Source organism: Dermacentor albipictus, chromosome 8, assembly GCF_038994185.2.
Source record: "Dermacentor albipictus isolate Rhodes 1998 colony chromosome 8, USDA_Dalb.pri_finalv2, whole genome shotgun sequence".
Lineage (NCBI taxonomy): Eukaryota > Metazoa > Arthropoda > Arachnida > Ixodida > Ixodidae > Dermacentor > Dermacentor albipictus.
Genome location: NC_091828.1, coordinates 73,386,739 through 73,409,272, shown reverse-complemented (window position 1 = coordinate 73,409,272; position 22,534 = coordinate 73,386,739). Strand labels below are relative to the sequence as shown.

The 22,534-nt window shown below is 47.1% G+C and overlaps 1 protein-coding gene across 1 annotated transcript; it reads left to right on the top strand.

Moving 5' to 3' along the window:
- The first annotated feature begins 118 nt into the window (after positions 1 to 118).
- Positions 119 to 21,919, top strand: LOC135920844 (uncharacterized). Its single transcript, XM_065455120.2, has 5 exons — positions 119 to 429; positions 10,700 to 11,016; positions 13,003 to 13,096; positions 17,581 to 17,825; positions 21,456 to 21,919. The coding sequence occupies exons 1-5, from the start codon at positions 253 to 255 to the stop codon at positions 21,808 to 21,810; spliced, it is 1,188 nt and encodes a 395-aa protein (XP_065311192.1). The 5' UTR covers positions 119 to 252; the 3' UTR covers positions 21,811 to 21,919.
- The last annotated feature ends 615 nt before the right edge of the window (positions 21,920 to 22,534 follow it).

Here is a 22,534-nt window from a genome sequence, read left to right as displayed (position 1 = left end):
TTGTAATCAAATTTATCAATTTTCACTTATTTGTGAATGAAACCAATCTTTTTTGTTCATTAGTTTTACTCACTTGACCTTGCCCAATTTTTCATAGCGACTGTGAAGCACGAGCTAAACTGGCAACAACAACAAAATGCACGAGCAGACAGCGCAAGACCTACCGGTCTAAGAGGCATAGATGAGAACGTAGAAGAAGCGCCGCATTTAGTCTCTTGGCACGCCGATCAGGTGAAAGTTGCGTGAGCCGAAATGGAGGACCTCGCCACGGAGCAGCCGCTGCACCCGTACCGGGGCCGTCGCGCTGCAACAACGCCATTTGAGCTGCGATGGGCCGCCTCCCCTTACTGGCCTGCGGCTCCTGTCGACTTCTGGGCGCAATCGGCCACCGGACAGGGCTTTCCCGACTTCTCCGCCAGCTGCACCGAGGTCAGTGTTGTTTAGTGTCGACGGCTCGCTGGTCTCTGGTCTCGTTCAACTTGTGCTGCAGTAGTGCTGTTTGTTCAGCAGCGGTTCCTGACAAAGACACCCGGTGCTATAGCTTATAGTGGCTATGGCGCTGCACTGCTAAATTCCCAGGTCGCGGGGTTGATCAGGGCAGCGGCGGCCGTATTACAGTGAGGGCGGAACACTAGAAACGCTCGTCCGCGGTAAAGAACCCTCCACTACAGCGTGCTTTGTAATCAGATCATGGTTTCGACATCTAAAACGCCCGAGTTTAATATAGTTGAGCTGTTAAAAGGGTAAACCGGGCGACTTGAAAGATAACATCTGCGAAACGAAAACCGCAAAACGGAAGAAGAACATTCACTGGCTTGGCTAGCAAGCCCATGGGAGCAATCAACGACAATGTAACGATCAAGCGTAGACCGGGCGCACAAGAAAAAAAAAGGTGGTGTTTATAGTGGTGCAGAATTCTCGCCATGGCACATCGCGCTGGCAATTGAGAGATACATGTAAACACAATGGGAATGCTTCGCGGATAAAGTCCGTGTAACATGTCGACAAACGCGCCTTAAGAGCTAATTCCCATGCGAGTTGTCAGTGGAGACGCAGAGTGAACGCGGTATATTGTGGGTCGCATGTTTAACGCTACGGCATTAAAGACCCAGTGTCGCGAAAACTCCGGTGTGGGCGTCGGACGTCGTTTCCCGAAAAATCATTCCGAACCACAATCAAGCAGGCCCTTCGCGTTGCGCAGAGGCATTACATAACGAATTGAATTCCTCAAAGTAAAATACGCAACCATAACCGCAAAGTACGACTTAAACACCACCTGAAGACATGATAGCGTCGGATTGTAATTTGAATATACTAGGAAACAATTTTGTTACGTGAAAACTCAAACACAAACCCCGTTTCTGGTGTTTCTCCCATTCATAGAGCAGCGGAGGCCACCCGGTTCCTTGCAACTACACCAACTACAGCATGCAGATGCCGCTTACCTGCGCGCATCCACAAATTTTATTTAGGGGTGTTACGCATCCGCAAGAAAGGTGCGTTTGCCGGGAAGTGTGATAAGCAGTCAGGAATCTTTGGATGCTATCGCGTTCCACTCTTAAAAGTGTAGCTTAAGTGTCCTCCAAATTTTTATTGCACTGGCAACACCGCTGCCTTGCGGGGGCGCGGCATTAATAGCAACACGTCGCATTTCCAGCGCTACCTTCAAGGACAATCCTATACGTAGCTGAACAAGTAGCTGTGAATGGTGAAGAAATAGGTTTTACATAATGACAATTGTGTTTTTGAGCGTTATGAATGAGCGCTTTTTAAATATTGCCTTAATAATGTATTTTTTTTTATTTCTAAGTGTGGTTGTGCACATATGTAATCGGCTAATAATGCTGTGTGTCGTCTCGTGTGTGTTATGGGCCCATGTCATCGTGCCTTTACTACAACCAATTAGAAGCAGCCAAACTCGGTACTGTTTCTGGCTTAACATATCATGATAAAATAGCAGCTTGTGGAAATGAGCTTGAAACTGTGTTACTAGAAAGTAGATAAGTAAAATGTTTTGCCGAAGTATGCTTGCGCGAAAACATTTTGCGTCTTAGAGCGCAACTCCTATGGGCGCCCGTTCCTGCAGTGAGCGTCGGCGTGCCCTTTGTAACCGAGTGAAGGAACACAGCGAAAGATTAACGCACCCGCCGTGGTTTCTCAGTGGCTATGGTGTTGTGCTGCTGAGCACGAGGTCGCGGGATCGAATCCCGGCCACGGCGGCCGCATTTCGATGGGAGCGAAATGCGAAAACACCCGTGTACTTAGATTTAGGTGCACGTTAAAGAACCCCGAGCGGTCAAAATTTCCGGAGTCCTCCACTACGGCGTGCCTCATAATCAGAAAGTGGTTTTGGCACGTAAAACCCCAAATATTATTATTAAAGATTAACGCGAGCGCGGTGCGCAGCGGGAGGTTCGACTAAGCAAAGGAAGAGAGCGTGAGGAGGAGTGTGCAGCGGAACCACGAAGGCTCAGTCACACTAGCGACTTAAAGGGGTTGAGACACCAAATTTTTGACGCTATAGAAAGCCTGTTGTAGGCTGCTTCTGTATGTGAGGACACCCACAACGAGGTATTGGACGCTGAAAACATTTGAAAATAATTTTAATTCAGCTCCAGAAAGTCATTAAAACCTCCTTCTCGTGGTCGAGACCCATTGCTAGCGCGGTCGTTATGACGGGACAGCAGAGGAACGAAAATATTGACGCCATAGTACACTAGCACAAGAACGAGATGTATGATGAGTAGTGATGAAATGCGGATTACGGAGCCTGCTGAACCGAGCGACCGAGCATAGCTTCCACTATGACCGAGCTATAGGCACATAGAAATACTTTCTCTATGCTACAGGCTTCTAGAACACTATAACCGAGCTAACCCTGGCCCCTGGCTAACCGAGACATGCGCAGGGCTGTAGCGGAGCGCTGTTGAGGTTGCATCTGCGAGTCACATAGTTCAGCAGCTCGGAGTGGTGTATCGTTCGCTTGGCGTTTCTCAACGTGTAAAGGCCCATCCACGTTAAGGCCGATCCACGCGACGAACTAAATTGCTCTTTTGAACCGTGGTCCAAGCATCACATGGTAGGAAGTCGCCTCTTCGTGCGTACCGCCGTTGGCCCGCGCCAGACCACGGCCCAACGAATCGCCAAGGCTTTTCCCGCTTCACTTTTGGCAGGTCGCGCCATCGAATCCCGGCCATGGCGGCCGCATTTCGGTGGGGGTGAAATGCGAAAACACCCGTGTGCTTAGATTTAGGTGCACGTTAAAGAACCCCAGGTGGTCAAAATTTCCGGAGTCCTCCACTACGGCGTGCCTCATAATCAGAAAGTGGTTTTGTCACGTAAAACCCCATAATTTAATTTTTTTTTCACTTTTGGCGGCGGACCGCATGCAAGCCGCAGCGATTTTGGCGTAGCCAACGAACGTTTACCGGCAACAAAGTGTGTTCAGCCAAATCCAATCTAGTTTTCGGCTCAGCAAAAGCCAGTCAGGCCAGTCGTTTCATGTCCGCCGTTCCGCCTAACCGTGCGTGCAGCAGACATATCTTTTAAATACCGTGTCCTCTTGGAGTGACGAGGAAGTTTTTTATTTTGTATCCCACGTTTAGCAGTTCCCGGCTTTGTGGGACTCGAGCCAGAATGATAACAATGATAACACTCTGGCCGAGAGTGTAGCTTGTTGGTCTGCTCTGCTCTGCTTGTCTGCTATGGCGGTCCGCCGTGCGGATGGGCTCTGCGCCGGACCGGACCGCGGCGGGCCGTGACGTCGCATCACGTGACCGATCGGCCCACGGAGTTGGTCCGTCGTGTGAATCGGCCTTTACCGGTACGGCGTACGGCACCTCGCCGCACGCCGTTCGCGGGCCGTTGTGCGACGGGGGTTTTGCTCGTGAACGGCGAGAATTACTTGCCGTACAGAAGATGGGTGCGGGACCCATATCTGTGGCAGCCGTACGGCGAAGCGGCCAATCAGCGACCGACGAGTGGTCATTTTGGCACCGACGGCAGCCTCAGCGCCGCTGATTGTTCGGCAGCGCCGATATCGTCGCTAGGCCTCCTCCGGTTCACTTCAAAGCTAAAGCTGATGGCGCTCCGGAATCAATCACCAACGCTCACAAGCCGCAATAATTCTTACCATTGTTGTCGCTCTTCGCAATAATATAATAACCGCGACATGCACTTCGAGTCGACAGTTTTTTACCTCTGCTCGGAGAGCACGCGTATGCGCGAGGAGAGGACGCAGCATAGTTTAACGTCACTATTTCTTGAAGCCCACGTGACAAAGCCGTGCTGCGTTTCCTCTCCTACGACGTCATAGCATCACCCGAAGCCCGGAAACCGAAATCTCTCGGTATAATAATGCTATTACTAAAGTATTTACCGGGTATATATGAATCCCGCGGTGTGTATTGTGCTTCCTGAAGCAATACGCACCGCCGGAGTCAAAGAACGCATGAACGAAAATTTTCTCGTCTCCACCCCTTTAAGGAGGTCGAGCGGCCATTTGCTACTGGCGACAGGCACGTACCCAGGATTTTTTTTCGGGGGGGGGCCCACTACTTCCATCATCATCATCATCAGCCTGTTTTATGTCCACTGCAGGACGAAGGCATCACCCTGCGATGCAATCTCCAATTACCCCTGTCCTGCGCCAACCGATTCCAACTAGCGCCCGCGAAATTCCTAATTTCATCGCTTCGTCTAGTCTTTTGTCGTCCTCGATTGCCTTTTTCTTCTCTTGGTAACCATTCTGTAACCCTAATGGTCCAACGGTTATCTAACCGGCGCATTACATGACCTGCCCAGCTAAATTTTTTCATCCTGATGTCAATTAGAATATCGTCTATACCCGTTCGCTCTCTGATCCGAACCGCTCTTTCTCTCTCTTAACATTATGCCTAGCAATCTTCGTTCGATCGCTCTTTGCGCGGTCCTTAACTTGCTCTCAAGTCTCTGCCCCATATGTCAGCACTGGCAAAATGCACTGATTAATAATGGTAAGCTTCCAGTCAGGACAAAAGCGTGGCAGTTTGGGCGAGTTGGTATGTCATGACTGTTTTAGGCTTGTAGCGCAGCTCGGAAGAGCAAAAAAGGAAATGAGGTAGGGGTAATCAAAGGGAACGGGAAACAGAGTGAGCGCTAACTTCCAACTGACAGTTTATTTCGTGACACAAGACTGACACAAGGTGCACAAGATGACACAAGGTGCACAAGATGTCTGAATGACAGGCTGCGCGAACATCGTTACAATGCCAAGAATTGTATTACAGCTGGGGGGTTTCTGGCGCAGCACTGCAAAACGTGTGGTTGCGAACCTGTCTTAGAGGAATGCGTCATTCTTGGTCGCAGTCGTAATCAGCTCACAAGAGAAATCATCGAAGCAAAGGCTATCATTGGTCTGGGCCATGCATGTGTAAGCTCACCTTCATTATCATTATCAAACAATGAATTGGCGTATCTCCGACTGCAGCCATAGGCTGTCTGAATATGTTACCACTTGGTTACTATCGGTTTTGTTGCTTCATTTCTTTGTTATCTCCTGATGTCATATGGTTTGCCGAGTGTATAAGTAGTCTTGTGTCACGAAATAAACTGTCAGTTGGAAGTTAGCGCTCACTCTGTTTCCCGTTCCCTTTGATTACCCCTACCTCATTTCCTTTTTTGCTCTTCCGAGCTGCGCTACAAGCCTATTCCAGTCAGGAGCTGGCAATATCTGCCGTATGCGATCCAACCTATTTTTGTTCGTCTGTGAATTTCCTTCTCATGATCAGGATTGCCTGTGATTAATTGGCCTAGGTAAACGTGCTCCTTCACAGTCTCTAGTGGCCGACTGGCGATCCTGATCTCTTGTTCCTTTGTTGTTGTTGTTGTTGTTGTAGCCTGTGGCACGTGTGGCTCCTACCCACGATGGGGGGTTGGCCAAGAAATGGGTGGATTATTCCAAAATAATATAGAGCATAAATTTCCTAATATCTATGCGAATAGCATTGAATAGGGTTTAATTACCGGCTAAAATAAAATCAGGAAGGTGCTGTTGACTGAGGAATAATTAATTTAAAAGTAATAAAAAAACAGAATTTAGCAGGGCATTCGTTTAGATTCTGTAAGGAATGTTTGGACAGCGAAGCATGCATCCCTGTGGCTGAATCCCAAAGTGGACGCCCCGAACAAAAGAATTGCAGGTTCTGTCAAGTCCAGGCCAATTCTTCCGAAAGGTATCTCCAACAATCTTTTTCTTAACGCAGCAAAGCGGCGGCAAGATAGAAGAAAGTGCTGTATCGTCTCCTCTTTCTCATAAAAAGAACAAAGGGGAGAGGGAACCAAACCCGACCTGTATAAATTGAAATTTAGGGAGGGAATGCGGCAGCGTAATTTGGTGAGGCAGACCTCAAGCATCTTTTGTGTAACAAGATTCACTATGCCAGGGAAATGCCAGGTGTTTATACGCTGGAGAAGCTGTCAAATGTGGGTTTCTGGGTTTCAAATGTGGTTTCTGTCAAATAGGAGTTTCTACATGTATCCTGTTCATTACTGTTTCTAAGTGAGGTATCGTGACGCCTCTTGGTACTGCATACAGGTCAGCTTAGAATTTTTCCGCTGCTTTTACTATATCTTCGAGATTGCTGATGATATTCCCCTTTTTATGTTTTAGTGCATACATCATGGTTTGTCCTATGCCAGGTTTCTTTTTTTCTGATTTCAGGCTGCGTTCATTTTTTACGGCTTCTTCAGTGTTTCTCATGTTATAGTTTCGAATATCAGTTATTTTCGCCTTGTTGATCAGTTTTGACAGTTCCGTGAATTGCGTAACGCTGTGCGGCCGCCAGTCCCATACAACCGCGTAGAGCGCAGGACTCTGCGATTCTAGACGTACTGCGCTCACCGCGAAAGGTTAGAAAAACACCCACATAAGCACAGCAGAGAAGTGGCAACGTGAGGCGGTTCGGCCGATAACTGTGGAAGCGTTATTCAAAACAAGTAATTGTTCTCCACTTCCGGCGGCGTTTTCTCTACTTCCTTTTTCAATAAAAAGATGTTGATCCATAAATAGTCTCATAAACAACGCTTAACTTTTTTATTATTCGCTTTTGCTTGCAGTTTGGTTGTTGCCATGGCTCTCTCCCTTAGTATATCGCTTAATTTTTCAACTCCTTGCGATTTTTGTTTCCAGTTGCCAATTTTGCACGAAAAGTGGTATACATTTAGGGAAAAACAGATGAGGTAACGGGCGACAGTCATCTTGCTTATGAATTTAAGGGTTATTGCAGGGTTTCATGATGGACGCTCTTTCACATTATTTTATTTCCCACCTTATCTAACCCATGTCACGTGTATATGGTTCCGGGCATCTGCCAGCGTCGCGGCGAGCCGTAAATCAAGAAAATAATGAAGCAAAGGGAAAAGTTAAACGCAATTGGCGTTTTCTCCGGCCGCTACTCGTTCCATGAGAGTACAGACCAGCTGAGGAGCAGCCGCATCCCTCTCCTGGTCCCAGGATCGGCCTAAACAAAGAAGGTTGAACTAACAAAAGCAACAGCTATGCGCGTGACGGTTGAATAGATGGTGACAACTGAACGCATCGCGAGTTAATCGCGCGGGTGCCGAATTTATGAGAAACCTGTCCTTCACATTACAAGAGGTGCCGATAACTACCGCCGTCTAAAAGGAGTGAAAAAGGCAGCATAATGCTGACCGATGAACAGCTGTCAAGTCGCAATATTGATCTGGTGGCACTTTAGGAATGTGTGAGGAGTGGTGGCGTGGGTGGGGGAGGGGGGTATGCCACCTGACTTCGGGGGGGGGGGGGCCGGGCCCCCCCGGGCCCCCCCCTGGGTACGTGCCTGACTGGCGACCAAAAAGTGACTGAAGGCGACCGATGCTCACACCGGTAGCCACGGCCGAGCGTGACCTGCAAGTCGCAATCTCGGAGATTATTGTTCTCAGAGAGAACTGTAGGGATCTACGCAGTTCACGCGCACTTCGCTGGTTTCGCGTTCTGGCAACAGTCATGGATATTGATTCGACCGAACAGGAAGACGTCGTCACTCTGCTGGTGTGCTCTGCCGTGGTGTCAGGTGTGGGAGTGCGGAAGCCTCCGAAAAAAAAAAAACGACTCTAATAGGTGCCCCCGCGCCTCTGTTCGCGAAAAGTGGCCGGCCGCAGAAGTCGCCTCCTGCCCGAAGTCCGCGCTCATGAGGGGGAGTACTATCGAGAGTAACTCGTGATTTCTTGTTCGCGTTGCGTAGGAATCGGTGCATAATTTTTGCGCTGTCTTTTACAGTAGTTTAACTTCCTGACAATACCACCGCGTACATTTAACACGTTGCCGGAACTGCTGCAACTAAGTGCCACAAGCCAATGCGCCAATTATAAGCCTGCAGTCTGCCGTGGACTTTGTAGTTGGCGCGACGCAGGATGAAAACATGATAACGTAACCTTCGGCGCGCCGCTGATTTGTTTAGAAGTTTTGCGACCACAGTCATGCGATTTAAAAATTGAGTAGCGAACAACTGGAACTGAATAGCCCCTTCTTGAGAAAAGCGACCATTTGCGACTTATCGCTGTGCAACCTACTTGGTCGCGCGACCGCTGTCAGTATCCAGTGCGAATGAGCCAGAGGTGGAGGAGGGTATGTTGAAAGCATGAGAAGGAAAGCGTAGTGCCGTGCTGGACGCGCTTTGCGGCGACGATGGCTACGAGATGACCCCAGAGTAGAGCGCGTCCTTTGTACGGAAACAAAGCACTGCAAGAGCGGAGGTCTGTCTGCGGCGGCTCCTGTCAATCGCGCCTATGCATCACACACTCACGGCCTCTCGCAGTCCGCCAATTAGCGAGGCAGTCACGCCACACACCACTCTGCAACGTGCCGCACGAGATAGATGGTCCGCGTCAGCCAAAATACCGAGAAATTAAAACATCTGTACAGCTGCGCTTAAATTTTGCATTAGGGAGTGTCGTATTTGTCAGGGATATTGCTTTTAAATCTCTTGGTGCTCTGAAGGCACTACGAAGGGCATAACGGTCTGGCGTACTTGATACCTTAGGTATTTTCTCGTTACTGCCGAATCAAAACATTTGGCAATGGTACGATTTGCTGAAAGAGGCGCTGTCCACGGTTTAGTTTGCCGTAAAATCAACCTACGGCGGAATTAGGGACCTGCAAATACAAATGAATTTTAAGTTATATTCAACGACAAAATTAATAAAGGCAAGCTACAAGTACTCTTTGGACCGCATAAAAAGCCCATAGGGTAAGCTAGCGTAATACGCACGGTGCAGTACAGAAGGGTCAATGGCAAAGTTTGGTCGTGCTAAGTTTGCCATTGGTCTTGGAAACAAATACACCCCCCCCCCCCACACACACATAATGACACGCACGCACACAAACACACACACACACACACACACACACACACACACACACACACACACACACACACGCACACACGCACACACACACACACACACACACAGAGAGAGAGAGAGACAGACAGAAAGACAGTAGTGCTGCCACCTCAACTCGCCGGAAGTGACAGACGACCTAGAACACGCTTGCTCAGCATGGCCTTCAAGATAACCCAGCGCACGCGGCTACTCGCGATGTGTGAGCGTGTGTGTGAGCATAACATCAGCCTCGAAGATAAGTGTTGTATTCCTAAAAATTCATGTCGGGAATGTCCTATTACGTCAACATTCTCCCCGAAATTCTAAGCGGTTTTTTAGCATGAATTAGTAGTGAAGAAACATACGCGATGATTGTAACACAGTGGGTACTGTTTTGCTACGAAATAAGTGGTGCTGTTTACTTTCACAAAAGCTCAAATCCTTATTGAAGATACAATACGCAACTGCCGCGTTTATTGGACGGGGTTACCACCAACGAACCATATAGTTTGGTTAGGGATAACAGCCGACCGTACAATATGAATCACACTTGCCGAGTGGTCGAGCGCGCCCGGCTACCTATGAACAGCGCTAGTGCCCGAAGCATGTGGTAGCTGCTGGATTATAGATATGTTGGCTCTATAGCACTTGGGTCGAGCGTGCAACATTATCATGCGCGGTCCTACTGTGCAGTTATTGCGTTTCGTTTCTTTTTTCGCGAGAGATGCCGACCCAATTGGCCGATTGACCACTGCGCAAATGTTTTATAACGACTGGCACTTGGGCGTTTCGGGGTTGCATTGCTCTGGCCGCGTACAGGAGCACGCTGATGTTTCACTCCCCGCGCGAGGCGATCAAATGGCGAGAATATTTTGCCATTGACGCTGAGAATTCACTGACACCGCTGCTTTTCGGAAGCCGATATAGCCAAAGTGGTTCGCAACGTAACCCCACCACGGCTGATGACGCCAATCGCATGTTTGCGCAGCCGGGAGACATTACGCATGCTCTATAGTTACTTCTGGACCCGAAGGCTGCTATATGGTTTGCGGATAACCTTGTGGGAACTGACTTCAAGCAAACTTTTTGGAGAACGTGCTAATACATCACAATATCTAACCGCAGAACGCGAAGGCGTAACATTGAAGCAGCCCCGCTTCGGCTCGCTGAAGCCCCAGAGCAGGAATGGCCCGAAGCGCGTATTTTCCTCCTCGCCCATTGTAAAGTTCTATACTACTCCTTTATAACAAATTCAGCAAAAGTGAGACTTCGTGACAGTTGCCTTCCAAGTGTTACGGACACTGGATCCATCCTACAGGAGGCGGAGCCGTCGACGGCCAGCAGCGGCGTCTCGGCCGGAGAAACCAACTGGATGGGTACCCTAACCCGGATGCTGGTCTTTTCGGTGCTGCTCATCGCGCTGCTGATCGCGTCACTGCTGCTGGGACGCACCAGCACCTGGCTGTCCGAGCACGACGAGGCCGCTGGTCAGCCGGCGGACCAGCAGCACCTGTCACCATTGGCGGCGGGTGTGGCGTCGGGGAGGGGCGGCGTCGGATCCTGGTTGCACGCGAATGCGTCGCGGCCACTCGCAGCTGGCGCAAAAGACGACGCTCGAAGAAGACTTAACTCCCCGTGAGCACTGTGAACTTTCGGTGGGCAATGTGATGCTGATTGGCGCCCTGGCAATCCAACCGCAAGTATTTGACAAGAGGCAGTACATTGTTGGATTTTGAAAGAGAAAATTATTATGCACGCGTCTGTAGCCTCAAGCTGCAAAAAATACTCATACGGGTTTCTCATTTTGTGAAACCCGTATGAGCGCTCTTTAGAAGGGCGTACAGTGCTCACTGAATGAAAGGTGACAGGGAAGATCTAGCAGAACCGTTGATATATAGAGTACCATGTCCTGTCGCTAGGAATCTGGGGCCAAGTTCACAAAGCTTTTCGTTCGTAAGCGCTGTTTTCCATGGGCTGATTGCATTCGCTAATAATATTTCCCACATGACTGTTCGCTGGCACGAGCGCTTTTAGCGTAAGAACGTTTTGTGAATTTGGGTACTGGCCCCCAAAGGTTATGTGGATTCTGATCTATGCGTACGCGCCAAAATTACGCCGATGTGACACGAACCTCAGCCGGTGGAAACGAAGGTATGCGCATTAGTTAAGCCTAAATTGAAGCGTTTCATTCCGTGAGCACTGTACAAGTGATACGTGCGTCGGGAGGTTCGCAATTTAATGTATGATGTGTATCCCTTTTTATTTTGCTGGCTTCCGTAAAAATTATTTGCCCTAATCGCACGCTCTCACTTTACCACTGATTCACTGCACTTGCTATCCATTCGAACAAGAGACCCGTACAGGGCCTCAAATGTAGTTCTTCACTTTTCCTTATACATTTGACGAATGTTTGTTCAAATTGCATCATAACAGAGTGATTGAGAAGAACAAGTACGAAGGAACCATTTTCGGCTGCATTAAGTCAACAGATGATGGAGCAAAGGAGATCACAGCAGAAACATTCCTTTATTGGAATGCAGACATCGAAAAATAGGAATAATCAAGAAAAAAATGAAAGTGGGAAAAATAGACAGCAAGTTCATCCTTTGAGATAATTTTACCCATTGACGTCATTAGCAATCTTGCGATGGGTGCGTAATTAGTGGAAATATGTTTTGCGTTATTATGATTGTTAAGGAGAGCAGCACATACCTCGTGGCGCACATTAGGTAACCGAAGCTGGCGTTGAAGAAGTTAGTTGGAGTTAAGCAGATATACCTATTGTACCTAGTGACCGAAGTTGGCCTGAAACGATTAGATCAGGACATAGATAGCGGAAAGCGGGCCAAATATCTTAAGAATCCGAACTGAATTGAAATACAACTTGGTGGTGGTGGGAGTAACACCGCGTATCTTCCGAATTGTGAATGCGATGTTATGCCATTCGTCGTCTTCTGTGACTCTTGCGATGCGATAGAAGGAGCTATGGAGCATCGATTTAACACGTTTGGTCGCCTAACATTCATGGAAGAGTTTGCCCCTTGTAGTTTTCTTGTTTCTCAGTAATTGAAAAATTGATTTGCCTGATTTCAACAGAAAGAGTTGAGCAGTGGGCTGGCTGGAAGCGAAGGCAACATCAGACGTGATATTGAGTATAAAACGACTTGTGTTGAGGTAGAAGCGTGCCACAATTACCAGGACGATTAAATCAAATTTACCTCTATAGGCGCACCTGTATAAAAGAAGTGAAATATATCAAATCTGGAGGATAACTATTTCGAAAAAGAAAGACCAATAAATTTAAAATTTCTCAATGACTGCAGTTTTATGTTTCATCGAAACAGACTCTCAGGGACCCAAGTATCAAGAAATATTGCTTAGCAACGCCGATTTTCATGAAATTCGTTGGAGCGTAACATATCTTAGCGACTGCTGATTAGCATGTCACCTACCAACTTTATGTTTGTGCGAGTTGGTAGCGTTTGTATGCTTCTTGTTTGCATGTTATCAGAATATTGGCTACGAATTTAACAGCTTAGATTGAACTTTTTTGTCATTTTACGAGGTATTCGAACCATGTTTGTGCATTCAAGACTGTGCTTTTTTGTTCGGATGGATCAGCGAGGTGACCAAGAGGACATCCAAAGAGGAAGTGGAAACGACAGAGGCTGTGATGAGCACGCCAGCGGATATGCCTCAACTGGCTTCACGGCGGGTGAGCATCAATACTATTCTCGACTCTTTTATATATTTTTACGGTTGTATGAGCTACAATTCTTCGTTACTCATTGCATCAACATCTTAAATAACGTGGGGCACCAACGCTGATGGAAGTTTCCCGGGGGATTGCATCGTAGAATATATGTAAAATAGGAAAATACAGTTCGCATCAATCGCCACGAAAGTTTCTTCTTTATTTCAAAGAAATGAAAGCCCATATTTCCGTATAAAGGCAACACATTTACGCAATTTTGGCAGGGTGCTTCTAGTGAAGGATTAGGCCATTTGTGCAATCTGAACATCAGTACAGATATAATTTTAAATACAACTGGTTGACAACGTCTCCTGACCTGCGTAACGCAGCACAAAAGCATATTCTCAAGTGTTGGAAATTTAAACTGCGTAACATTGATTGCCGATTTATTGTTGTTTGCCGTGATTCATTATTAACTGTCGCACGACAGGAAGAAAACGGAAAGAGACGAAGTGAACATATCGAGCGCTGAGGCAACAACAACAACCTCGTCTTCGTTGTCTTTCTGCCACACAGCAGTCAATAACAGAGAGTTCTAGCATACCGTGATCTGCATTCTGCTTCTGTGATCCGCGACTGTAGACAGCCTCTGCGCATGCGCAAACTTCGCCTGGTTCTTTACTGCCACTACGGCGCACATCGCCGCGTTTTAAACATTTCTTTTTCTTTTTTAACAGCCAGGGTGGTGGCACCAACTTCTGTCGCCATGGAGGCGGCGTCGTGAAACTCGGCAACCATTTGTGTTTGACGCATGATTAAAAACTGGGATCAATAAATACTGTAAATGAATATTTGACGCGCGGTGAAGTTGGTGCTACTGGTCGGCAGCCAGGTCAGCGAAACTCGAGGTCTCGAGTGATCGTTCGCGAACGTGTGTGGTTGTCCGAATGAACCGTTAGCAAGACGTGCAGGACCTCACGGGCCTACTTGGTCACTGCGCGTTCTTCACGCTGTCCCGACCGTCACGGAAGTGATTGAACCACTTGTACATGCTATTTTTTGACATATTCCTATTTTCATACACCTGGCGCAGTATCGCGCCAATATCCCTTGGTGTTCTCACAAATTTGAAGCAGAATTTTCCGTTTTTACAGCGCTCCTTTTCGCCCGTAACAGTGTCACTGCCCTCCACCGTACTGCACGTCTGGACAACTACACAGCTTCGCGAACGATGAGCGACAGAGCTCCGGTTTCACTGATATGACCGTCAACCAGTCATGCGAACTATACCGTATAGGCCAGGAATTATTTGACCGTATATATTGAGCACAGGTTGTATAATAAATATTATGAAGGGATGTAAAAAGCGCTCCTCATTCACGTGGCATAATCTTAGAATAGACGCGTTGCAGGAACCACTAGATTGACCAAAATACAGGATACGAGGGCGTTTCGTTTCTCGGACAGGCAGCGCGCGCAGCGACCACCGTGGAGGAGGTTCGCCTGGTTTGTTCTTTGTGGCCTACTGCATAAAGAGAAAAAAAACATATTTTCATTTACGCGCGTCCAATTTATGCACACTTTCCAAATTCTTGAAGGGGGTTGTTCGGCATCGAAGTGCAAACCAGTGGGGATATTCATTAAGTGAACAGCTAGTGGACTGTCCCTTTCGGCCGCCGCTATATGGCTGGAGCTTGACCAGCGAAGGGGAGACTTGCTCGAGGCGGCTTGCTCGAGGAGGTTGATACTTGCAGAATACACCTCCAGGCGAACCACCTCGCCCAGCATTCGCTGCGCCTTTTCTATCTACGAAGCCTCAAACTCTCAGATTGTGTCTTTCGACGACTCAAGTTAAGTGCTACACATTGATTGTCAAATGCGGTAACGTGGATGAGCTCTATTTCATCATCACTTGATGATACATAATACGAAAAAATGTATGACACCAACTGTTGCCGAGTTTCGCAGCGCCGTCACCAGCGAGAGAACTTGGAACATCTTGTTCGAGAAAAAACAAAACGGATATTTGTGGATACAAAGGATATTTGTGAAGTTCTTTTATGACAAACTTGGTGATTCAGTGCTTAGAACTGATTGTTCGTACATAATATAGTGATTTGTCTTTTTTTCCAACTGGTTAGTACAGACGTGGTACTTAATTACACCGCAGTAGATATTTCTGCTTTAAATATAGGCCTATGCGTTTGACTATAAGATATTCGAAACTTCCTATTCGTATTCGACAAGTTTTACATTCTCAAACTTCTGCTAATTATTATTCGAGTAAAACAAAATACAAACTTGCCTTACATCGTGTGCCTCGTAATGAGTGGGCCCAATTATTTAAGGAAGAAGCAGGCCACCAAAGTTGGGATGGTGGTTTGTCAAGGAGAATGCCGCTGTCGGCAGCAGACGAGTTCCTAGCCGATGGGGTCGCTGAAGTGTGGGGCATTTAGTTGTCTCACGTTTACTGGCGCATTCTTGGGCACCATGTTGTAAAACACCTCTCTGACCTCCTGCTACCGCGTCAACATTATACTAGACATTGTGGGAAAAAAACAAAAAAAAAACACCATGCCTAGCTTTTCAAACCGCATCAGATCCACACAGTGCAACCGATTGTGTACCTGCCAACTTTTGCGATTTTATTGTAAAGTGCTCAGACTTTACAGCTCATTTACGATTGTGGTATCGACAGAAATATGTTGCAGTACGGTATTGCCGTTGGGTGCTACCGTGCCACGATTAATGTGAAAGTATTAGCTGGTAGTGCTGCTCGATGCGTAGAGTAACGTGATAGGGATGATAGTGATAGGGGTTAGGCATTGCGGAATAAGGCAAACTGCGTGACGAGCGGGAAATAATCATTCTGGCGAATATTACAGAACTTCAGATTGCCCATACAGGCATTACTCTTTACGCAAGTGGCGGGTTACAGTAAGCGTGGAGGACAGTAACAGTGCCGGTAGCGACATCCGAAACTTCGTCCAAATAACATTTGCTTCTGCGGATATTCTCGTCGTAGCAATGTATATAAAAAAAGAACTGCTTGTTGTCAATTACATCGCTGTTGACAATTTAAACGAGTGGGTAAGTAGCATGTTAGGTGCCACAATAACAAATAATGCCACGTCCTCTTAATTAAGCTCTGCGTAACAAGTTGGCGCCACCAGAGGAGCTGCTTAAGTTTATGGTCCGAGTTAAAAGTGTCATCTACTTTCTGCCACTTCGTCGCGTCATAAAAGGGGAACTTAAATTTACTCGACCCTTGGGGGAAAAAGCACGCGAGGTTCTGGCCGGCACCGTTTTTCCAGCTGCGCCTCGACTTGGTCCGGTGGAGTTCGCAATACACGATGCACACGTTACCATATACGGCAAAGGCTCCTTACATTTCAAGATTTTATACGGAAATATTTCCCGTACGGGCTACGGATATGCGCACTTTTAGACCGGTATGGTATTACCATACTTACAGCACGGCACAGGAAAGTGTTAAAACTCTCTAAGGTCGAACGGCGCCGACAAAACGCAAACATCAGAGAAAAGGGAAGATCTCGCAGATAGCGCGGAATGCTGTGCTTCGTGCGAGAAATTACGGAAGAGGAACGTCAGCACGATTATGTCGACGCAATTGGGATCAAATTCAAGCAATGCGGCGTAACACCGTAGCTGTCGTCAAAACACATCTGTATGATTCGCGTACTGCAGCGAGATTCTTCTCCCACGCTTGCGCGCTCTACACGCTGTGTAATGTGGTAGCGCGCCCGCCATGTCCGGCTCATTTAGCCTGGACTCCGACATTGCAATTGTGGCGCTCCAGTGCGTACGAATGCCAAGTTATTTCGTCGCGGCCTACGGGCATTTGGGGTAAAAGCGCGAAAGCGTCGAGCTGCTGCTTTTGGGGAAGCCGTGTGATGCGGCTTCGAATCCGCGCAGTGGAGGAGCAATTTTGAAGAATATGTTAAATTGAACAGTGACGTAAAGAGGCTAGTGGTAAATACATAGAGACAAAGCTGCGGAAAAAGGATAAGGATGTTAATCGTAATTAAACCACGGGGCAGCTCTTCCATGCAGTAGCAGAGATGGTCGCGGCGCGCATTACGTGAAATGCAATAGTTTTTACCAAATTTTGACGCGAGAAGTTAGGTGGTGCGACGCCTACGTGAGTCCACCCCTACGCGAATATACGGTATATTAAAAAAATCATGTTATCCGTGGCAGAGCGGCGTGTAGATTAAGGTGCCAACTTTTTTCTTAGCTTCATTAAACGCGCGACAGGCCGTAGCTAGCTCTTCCCGGAGATGTCCAATTGCCTTTACCATGCGTGAATGTAATGGACACCATGCACACCCATGTTTTGTAATCTGTTAATCTAATTATCTGCAGTCCTCGGATGCCGATACCTCTCTTCAACAACATAAATCATACGGCCGTGAACTGGTAGAGACATGGGAGAGTGCGATAAACAGAGTGCATAATCAGTGACCGTCGTTCGTCAATTGCAGGCTAAGAAAAAGAAGTCTTGCGGGGCCTTCTCCTTCGTGTTCTGCCAGTCCCCGGAGCCCGAGTTCTACTTCGATGCATCTCAAGGAGCGTGCGTCTCGGTAGCTGACCAGGAGGCACGCGCCCTGTGTAACCGAGGGGCCAACAAGTTCACGTCACTGGCCAGCTGCGACGCCGCCTGCGGTGCAAATGCGAACACCGTGGAATCAAAATGCCACGAAGATGTTCTGTTCACTGAATGCAAGAGGTAAGAAGGCCTTGCGACTCTTGATTTTTCTAAAGTCATTGAATGTGCTTTCATTAGCGAAGTGTCTAAAGCTACGGTGGACTTATACGCGCAAACAATCCAGTTTGTCGTCTTAAAGATGACGTCAATCTATAAGGAGAAAGGTTTTTCGCAAGTGGTTTTCGTGCACCTTCAGGGGTTAGAATACGTACAACATTGCCTATCATGCGTGCATGTCTTCCCATGATCAAATGTACTACGTGGAATCGCGAGCAAACAAGCGGCATAATATACGAGCTACGGCACACTTCGACCACACTCAGTGCCAGTGCTGCAGAGATTCTAACGAAAATGGTGTGTAGAAGTTACTCGAAGCACTAGATACCTCATATGAAAAAAAAAACGCAAAGCAGGATGAACGTTAGAGTAAAAGAATGGGCTTCGAAATGCTCAAATGGGCAGAGATGATGCGACAGAAGCCCGAGCGGTTTTGTGCAGGATGTTCATAATAGCTATTAAATGTAACAATAGCCCTCATCTCACATGCGCTCTTAAGCTCATGTGAGAACGGCGTAATAAACTTACCTAGACTTGTAATCCGACTGTCCAACGTGTGTGGCTGTGCGGCAGCGTCGAGGAAGGACTGATTCCAGCGTTGCGAGATGGGGCGAGAAAGGTGATAGCCACGTCAGGCAAATTACCGAACACAAAAAGGAAGTGAAAGACAAATGATAGCGAATTGTTATCCGACCGAGGTACCTGGCGCAGCAGTCGGATATAACAAAACGACCGACTTGTCATCATTTCTGTATCAGTTATATTAACTACTGACTGTAAATGTAATTTAAGGGCATTTTACCTACGTTCTACTCTATTTTTTATATCGTATTGAACGCATAGAGCCACTGCAGGTTTCGTCAAAAAAGCAAGCCCTCAGTGGCGCTGGCACTGATTACCATCAAAGCGCGCTATAGCATTTACACGCATATCTTCTATTATGTCTACGGAAAACTTAATCTATATACCATTAACTACTTTAAGTAGACAAAACAGCATCAAAGCACGAGTTTCTATAAATTGGCAATGGCCGAAAATGGGTTTAAACATACACGACCTTCTACGTCTCACGCCACAGCGTAACACGCGCCACCCATCTTTATGTTCATATTGGTGGTCTGCATAGCGGTATCATTCAAGCAGGCTTGCGAAGTAGCGTCAAGAAAGAACTGCTTTGATTGACAAAAATGGTACGACAAGGGTCACTGGCGCCTGATCGTGAATGAAAACTGAAGTTGACATGAATAGTAGTCAGCGGCACAAACAGTTCGGAAACTGGTTGTAGTTGTCGGCGTCTGTTAGCAAACGCGTAAGCATTTCTGTGCTTACCCAACGAGAAAAGCCCGAAGGAAACGGCGACAACACACCACTCACGAAGCACACGTGGCACCCTGCCCCTTTCTCAGATCGCTTTGAAGATATGGGCCCGCGCATCTCTTTGCAACACGAAGCGGCGGAAACACAGTACTTTGAGCTATCAGCAGTCGGCACTCTCGGTCCGCACCGCAGATCGTTTTCGAGATGCAGTCCGCGTGGCCATGCCTTAGACGCAGGCCCCACCGGCGTACGTTTGATCACGGTTAATGAAGGTTCGACGGGGGTGGATAAGGCGCTTATGAGCGCTAACGGCTTATAATAATCCAAACGTCATCAGTGCACCTGGCGCCGCCAGTTGCAGTAATTTGCTTGCGTTATCAATGCACATTGCGCCGCCGTTCGTGTCGTCGCAGCGCTGTCGTTTGTACTTGGCGGATCAATTTTCATAGCATTAATAATGACACCGGGCTCGTGGAAATGAGCAGGTGGCACAATGCTTACGGCTACTTCGACAACACCAATAGGAGTTTCAACGCTTATTTTTTGACGTTTCTGTTAACTGTGGATCGCAGTTTCGAATTCCCCATCTTCGTAACTACTGAATGCTGCGACAGGGGCGCATTTGCACCAGTCACGTTAGTGGATCGGTAGTCTGCCTTACGTATCTGCACCCTTGTTTATTTGCACTTAGCACACGTTGTCGTAGTAACGGGCTGAGGGGCCATAAATTGAATGCATTTATTTCTTGATTTGAAAGCGCGCATCGACGCACTGGATGCGGATGCGGCAGTTGTAACGGGATTGATGAGCCCGCCGATCTACGCTGGCTCCGCAACAGCACACACAGTGAAAGCGATGACGCGAGGGACACATGTATTTAGCTTCTCGAGCGTATCGGTTCTTCGAGATAAAGCGAAGGTGAAGAAACTCGATCATCGTAGAATGGTATCCAGGTTAAAATTTATCTATCAGCTTTACCATGGTCACTTTAACATACAGCGCGAACGTCACATAACCGAGCCGCCAATACGCTTTGCCCGTACACAACACAACAAAACAGTTAGGCAACCATTCAGTCACCTTAGCATGCATCAATATTTCCTGTTTCCTGATGCTATTTCATTGTGGAATAAATTACCACAAGAAATAGTTAGTGCTAATACCACACAATCGTTCGTTCATCTTGTGAATGGTTATTCTTTTGATTAATAGCATGCACACAGGGAAAGAAATTAATTAATCATTGTGTGTGTTTTGTAATAAAATTAGATGAAAATGCTGAATTGAGTGACCTGTTGTGTGTACATGGTTTGTCAGTACTTGTTGTTGAGTTGCAAACTACAACTGTTGTTCCTATATCGTATTTATGTTGCTAGGTCTAAATTTCAGAGGCTGATGTTCCTGTATATTATATTCTATATTTCTTTATTATTGTTCTGTATTGTTTTTTTTATTATTTCTAGCCTTGTTTGTTACTATTGATGTAACCACTCCTGCTTGGGCCCGAATAGGGCCTGCAGTATTTGTAACTAAATAAATAAAGAAAAAAAATAAAAGCGCGATTATGGCCGATGTATCCCAACGTTAGACACGTAAAACCTCAACGAGAAAAAAAATGGACGTAAATTAATAAAAGCACTGCCGGATACTTCTAACATACCTATAAAGAAAGTTGAAGAGAGACGACGAGCGCACCTTTAACAACGGCATTTTACTTAAAGGTACCCGTTAATAAATATACCTGAGTTATAATTTTGTCCTATGAACGTTTAGGATCAAAAGGAATTTTCTGTTCAGTATGGTGCGGATACCAAATACCCTAATTATCGACTGTACGTTCCATTCTGTTAAGTTTGGTGTGCCGACTCAAAGTCAAGGCACTGCTATTGCTTCAATTCCATGCTATGCGTAATATGAAAAAAAGAACGCTTGAAGGACAAGTTGCCATAAATGTGAGCAGCTACTCTTTCGCTATATGGCCGCGGTTGCTAGTAGAGCCACCTGTACGTGCACAGGATTAGAAGCATACCTGAATAGCATGGTTAAGCAGGTTCCTCTTCAGAATAACCATGCGCAGGTTGAGCTTGAACTCTGATAACTTCTTCGGTAAGGAAAGAGCCTTTTGACTACAGAGTTTGTCCTTGCGCAGTCGTAGCCTTGGCACGCAAGGCCAAATGAGCCATAACTTGATATGCAAAAAACAAAAAATAAAAAGAACAAACAAAGTGGCAGGTGCAGAGCTTTTGGCGCCGACTCTTTACTTTAACCCGTCTGCAGTGAGGACGTCGTGGGCCCGCTCTGGTTCTTCAACGGCCATCTGTGTCGACCGTGGAACTTCCCGGGCGGCCTCTGCCCGGCCGCCAACGACAGCAGGGGCAATTTGTTCCCCACGTCCGAAGAGTGCTGGCGCTCCTGCCGCGAGCTCAGTTCACGCACCACCGGTTGTCGAGTCCCCAGGGAGGAGCGCTGCGCACCGGAAAGACTGAAGCAGCCGTACTTCGCCCACATGGCGGCGTCGGGTGTGGCCGAGCGATGTGTGAAAGCCACGGCCCAGAACCTTGCCCGCCGTCTGTGCCTCTCGGGCAAGAACCGCTTCAGCGCATTGGAGGATTGCAGAAAAGCTTGCGTGTGACGACAGTGCAGTGGCGTGCCAGCGCTTCTCCAGAATTCATACACGGTTCTCCGACTCGGCTGCCCAATCGCGCTGATAATTATTAAAAATTTGTCATCCCCGCCCCTTTCCTCAGCCACTCTATCCTAGTAGGTTTATATATTGTAGAGCCATGAACTACCGATAAGCTATTTTCTTCCAACAATGGTTCCTTGGTAAAGGAATCGCGTTATGGGGGCGGGTGTCCTCATGGGATATTTATTGACGTGACCAGCTTTTTCATATGTGCCTTTTCATGAATCCTATAACTTTGAACAACAAAAAGACGAATAAAGCCAAGAAATAGGTTATATGTACATGGTAATTTCACTTTTTACTTATGAGCACAATTGCCTTTCTGGGTATGTGTCACGTCCAAAAAAGAAAAAGTCAACATCGATAGCAACGCAGCAAAAAAAAAAAAAAAACTGGCTAACAGAAAGTACACTAGACCGACGTGCCCCCAGCGCCTTTACTGCTATGTCTTTTCTATGTTCTGCTGTGTCGGTCTGTACCATTAAACAAACACATTGTAGACATACTACTTCACATCGTTAAGGATTTTCTCCGCCGACCAGTGACGAAAACAGATAGATGACGAACAGCGTAATGAAATGCATGTGCTAGCTCAACATACGTCAATGTGATGTAGCCTTTGTATTCGTCTGCGTTGTGCGGAAAGGTAAGGTATGCAACTCCTACCTGC